The sequence below is a fragment of the Chanos chanos genome, chromosome 9 (genome assembly GCF_902362185.1).
Source record: "Chanos chanos chromosome 9, fChaCha1.1, whole genome shotgun sequence".
Lineage (NCBI taxonomy): Eukaryota > Metazoa > Chordata > Actinopteri > Gonorynchiformes > Chanidae > Chanos > Chanos chanos.
Window position 1 is genome coordinate 10,638,576 of NC_044503.1, and position 4,881 is coordinate 10,643,456.

Below are 4,881 nucleotides of genomic sequence, written 5' to 3' on the forward strand. Positions count from 1 at the left end.
ATGATCGGTGACAATATTGCATTTTCATGCAATGTGTTCGCTTGTGTCCTCCGTTTTTATTTCACCAGTAAACTGTTCTTACTCATAAACTATCACGATTACAGGTCGAAAACACCCAGTATAGGTTTATCGAGTTTAAACAAAACAGTCTAACAATTCTTTTCGAACACTCCTTTAAATCAGTTGCAGGAACCAATGTAAAGTTTACATTCCGCGCTATGCAGCAGCAGGCTGTGCAAATCAGGCTGCACTAACCAATGCAGTGCACTTTTTCACTGAAGTAGTGGTGAAGAAGTGCATAGCAACTGATCCACCTTTGATTTGAATTCTAGCAACAACGTATCAGAAGCGCAACAAGCGCCTCACTGTGAATAAACACTGTGAAGTCTCTTGGTTATATTTTGAGCAAAATCGTTTTAATGTTAAGCAAAAAGCTGATACTCTGGATGGCCTGCTTTCTCATAAGGGGCGTGTTCTTGCTATCTTGACTGAAAGCCCCGCTCTCTACCCGTAGCGTCTAGCTAACTATCTAGCAAGGCAACAACAGTACACTTAGAAGCTGAAAATAGCCAGCTAGCTTGCTAACGACACTGTCAGTAACCACGACGGCATTCGTGTGAATTGAAACGGCAGTATATCAGAGTAAATGCCGCAAGGTTAATGTTTCCACTGAAAACATTTGTACCAAAGCACTATGGAGGTCTGAACTGTAAAGGACGCTTGACCACCGAAATTTACCGGCTTTTCGGACAAAGCGCTGCTAGATAGCGCGAAAACCTTTGGTTCTGCAAGCGGCTTACGCCCGATTGCCGAGTTGCGGCTTCAAAAACAAGGTAAATTTATCATTTATGAGCCATTTCAGGTGCTGTGACTATTTGACAGTGAGAATGGTTGCGGAATATGTTTTGGTTTGCGCTTGTCAATGTCAACGTCCAGTTTGCTAGCGAGCTACTCTCAAATGTTAGCCAGCCTTAATAATAGGTTACCTAGCACTAGCAAGCGACTGTAATCGTAGACTTCGTTTCGTATGGCTTAGGTATGGTCGGTCATAGAAGCTAATATGCTAACTGTAGCCGTTGACCAAATAGCTTGTTCACTTACTGAAATAGCTAGTGAAGTTTTCGTAAATAAAAAATCGATTTCAGAAGAGAGTGTGAAAACATTATAAGGTAATGACATTGCATATCATTTGATATAATGATTATAGAGAACTCCTGTTGTTTTGTTTCAGTGCTCACGTACAGTGTTAGTGAGGACTTAATCACAAGTTCTTGTCAACGGGAAAAATGGCTGACATTTCGTTCTAGAATTCATTACGCTCAACCTAACCACTAGCCCGGGCAACTCTTCTGATTGGTTATTGCTAATGTTTGTCCAACTATTTCGCCCGATGATTGGATTTGAAAGGTGTTGTTGGGATGGAAAAGTTCTTATGGATCTGGCGGTTGTTTCATGAGAAATTCTAGAAAAATCCACCAAACTTTCCAGGTGTGAAACTTAAAGAACGTACGACATCTCGTATAATGATATTACAAAATGTTTCTCATATCAGAATTTCTTAGCGTTTTGTAATCGATTGTGATGTTATTAAAGGACGATGTTGGTAAGGCCTCGTCTGCACAGCACAGAAACTCCGCCCCCAAATAGGGAAAATAAAAACACTGTAGCTAGCCAAGTTGGAAGATTGGCCTTTTTCCGAAAGTAAAGATGGAGAGCAACCTTGTTTTCTATTATCTCAAAAGTTGACCTTCTGTCCCTTTCGTTTTGAAGTCGACTGAACTGTCTTATGTTGAAAGATGGCCTGAATAACATGTGATGCCCAGGTACCTTGCACCGTTTTTACTGAATTGACAAAAGTTAAATATCGTTCGGTAATATTTTAATTGGAAAGGTCTTGTATCAGTATGCGTTTAAACTTGTTTGTTAAGTTTACTGGCAAAGTTTAGTCCGTTCTCTGATGTTTTGCCAACCAGCTGTTACACATAATGTGACGTTATTCTGATGACGTGATCTTTATAAAACATAACGGCTGCATCATTTGTTGGAATAACATAGGGGCCATAACACGCTGTTTTTCTCCGTTAAATTAAAAAAAAAAAGTAACAATGATATGCTAGACAGAGCTGCATATCCTTGTGCGGGTAGTTACCACTTCCGGCATAGGAGAGCGCGCGCACGGCATTTAAAGGCGCATGACTCCAATATTGATTGTCAGGAGCAGCCAACGTGTAAGAACCAAAATGACAATTTTAGGACTGCAGGACTTGTGCGATTATGGTTTCCGTGCGTAATGACATTAGAAGTTTGGTACAAACTGATTACTTGGTGTTTATAAACAGAGAGATGTGTTGTTCCAGGTGTAGTAGTTGACTGTATGGCCTGCACCATTGCAAAAGCCTTAGTAAAACATTTCACACTAAATTTTGGATTGATCAAGTTGTTCACAAATTACATTATCCAAAGAAGATTAACTCTGAAAAAGATTTGTGTGAATCTATTGGCACAATATTTAATTCCACTCGCTGAGGTGTATCAGTGAATCAGGAAGATACATTTGTAAGCGGAGTATGTAAGGTCTCAAGATTTTCTTGTTTTTTTTTTTTTTTCTGCTTCAGTTCATTGTTTCTCTCTTCCCTCTGTTTCTCCCCCTTTTTTTTTTTTTTTTTATTTGAACATGACAAGGTCCAGGCACAGGGGGGGGGTGCGTGGTTGAGTGCCCATGAGAAAGCCACGCAAGAGGGGACACCTGGCTGGGGGCTGGGCTGGCAGACGGACTGATGGAGGAGTTCGGGGCGGAGCAGGGAGAGGGTCGGGGCATCGGCGCTCTCCCTCCCCCTACAGCCTGAAGGTGTCCCCCACCAGGGAGACTCTGACCTATGCCCAGGCCCAGAAAATGGTGGAAGTGGACCTGGATGGCCGTCTCCACCGGATCAGCATTTTCGACCCCCTGCTGGTCATCACCGAGGACGAAATGACCGCTCAGGACATAGCAGAGTGCAACAGCAACAAAGAGAACAGCGAGCATCCCTCACTGCCCAGCGTGGCCAGCCCGCAGCGTAGGCCGCCGGCTCACAAAGGCAGGAAGAGGGACAGCAAACACTCTTCGACGTCCTCCTCCTCCTCCTCCTCTTCCTCCTCCCAGAGCCACGGCTCCAACTCTAACGGACAATCCCACGGGCACTCTAACGCCTCTCATCAGCACAACCACCACAGTCCTTTACCCGAGCCTACTTTTCGCGTGCTGGAATCTTACTCGCCCACCGAAGCACCTCCGCTCCCCACCGCCTACTACCGGTACATTGAGAAGTCAGCCGAAGAGCTGGACACGGAGGCCGAGTACGACATGGACGAAGAGGACATGGCGTGGCTCGAGATGCTCAACGAAAAGCGACATCAGGACGGCCAGCTCGCGGTTTCGGCGGACACCTTCGAGCTTCTGATGGACCGTCTGGAGAAGGAATCGTTCCTGGAGTCCAGGAGCCAGGCGCCGACGCAGAGCATCATCGACGAAGACGCCTTCTGCTGCGTGTGCCTGGACGACGAATGTCTCAACAGCAACGTCATCCTTTTCTGCGACATCTGCAACCTTGCCGTCCATCAGGAGTGCTACGGCGTGCCCTACATCCCCGAGGGCCAGTGGCTGTGCCGCTGTTGCCTCCAGTCTCCCTCCCGCCCCGTGGACTGCGTGCTCTGCCCAAACAGAGGGGGAGCCTTCAAACAAACCAGCGACGGACGCTGGGCGCACGTGGTCTGCGCCATCTGGATCCCGGAAGTCTGCTTCGCCAACACCGTGTTCCTGGAGCCGGTGGAAGGGGTGGACAACATCCCGCCGGCCCGATGGAAGCTGACCTGTTACCTGTGCAAGCAGAAAGGCCGCGGGGCTTCCATCCAGTGCCACAAAGCCAACTGCTACACGGCCTTCCACGTCACCTGCGCTCAGCGAGCCGGGCTCTTCATGAAAATCGACCCGGTCCGAGAGACCAACGTCAACGGGACGACGTTCTCGGTGAAGAAGACGGCTTTCTGCGGAGCGCACTCCCCGCAAGGGAAAGAGTGCTCGGACGACGAGGAAACGGGAGGAGGGAGGGTGATCGGAGAAAGGGCCAGCAGAGGCCGCAGTGCCTACGCCCAGACTCCGCTCCTGAGGAATCAAAAACGAAGCAATAAGAAAGAGACCAAGCAGCAGCAGCAGAAGAAGAAGGGCAAGAAAAGCCCGGAAGCGACTTCCAAAAAGGTGTCGACGCCGCTGGTCACTGTCCCGCAAATTCCCACGCACAGGTAAGAATCGAAAAAGGCAAAACCCACAGCATCGTTGACAAGTGAGCAGAAATCTGATGTTAATTACTGTTTTGTTCTGATGAATTTTCATCTTGATGAATATGATATAATATTCCTTAGGTTGAACAAAATTTGTAAAGGAGTTTCTATACAGAGGAAAAACCAGTTTATGCAGAGGCTTCATAATTATTGGTTACTTAAACGTCAATCACGCAATGGAGTGCCTCTCATTCGTCGTTTGCACTCGAATCTTCAATCTCAGCGGAGTGCTGAGCAGGTCAGTACAAACTCCCTAATATATTGATTAAATGCAAGTCCAGTCTCTTATTTTTCAGTTGAAAAGAACTTTTTTTCGAATTATTGGTATTACAGAAGTAGTGCAGAGTGTGTGTATTGTATATCGCATGTATATTTTCATTGCAGTATGTTGATTGTGGTCAAGGTTTTGAGTTAACTGCATAGTGATGTTACTGTGAGCTGTTTGCGAGCTTTTTTTGTGTGTTTACAGGCTGAGCCTGATGAGAAAATAAGCGCAGTGAGGGAGGAACTGAGATACTGGCAGAAGTTACGCCACGATTTAGAGAGAGCCAGACTCCTGGTGGA

General features: G+C 46.4%; 1 protein-coding gene across 1 annotated transcript in view; it reads left to right on the plus strand.

The window, feature by feature from the left end:
* Window positions 1-588: 588 nt before the first annotated feature.
* brpf3b (bromodomain and PHD finger containing, 3b) overlaps window positions 589-4,881 on the plus strand; it is a 9,901-nt gene continuing 5,608 nt past the window's right edge. The window contains exons 1-4 of the mRNA XM_030783471.1: window positions 589-833; window positions 2,683-4,278; window positions 4,399-4,555; window positions 4,787-4,881. The exon at window positions 4,787-4,881 is cut by the window's right edge and continues 37 nt beyond it. Coding sequence (XP_030639331.1) covers window positions 2,720-4,278; window positions 4,399-4,555; window positions 4,787-4,881 — 1,811 coding nt within the window. The 5' untranslated portion in view covers window positions 589-833; window positions 2,683-2,719. The remainder of the gene's footprint in view (window positions 834-2,682; window positions 4,279-4,398; window positions 4,556-4,786) is intronic.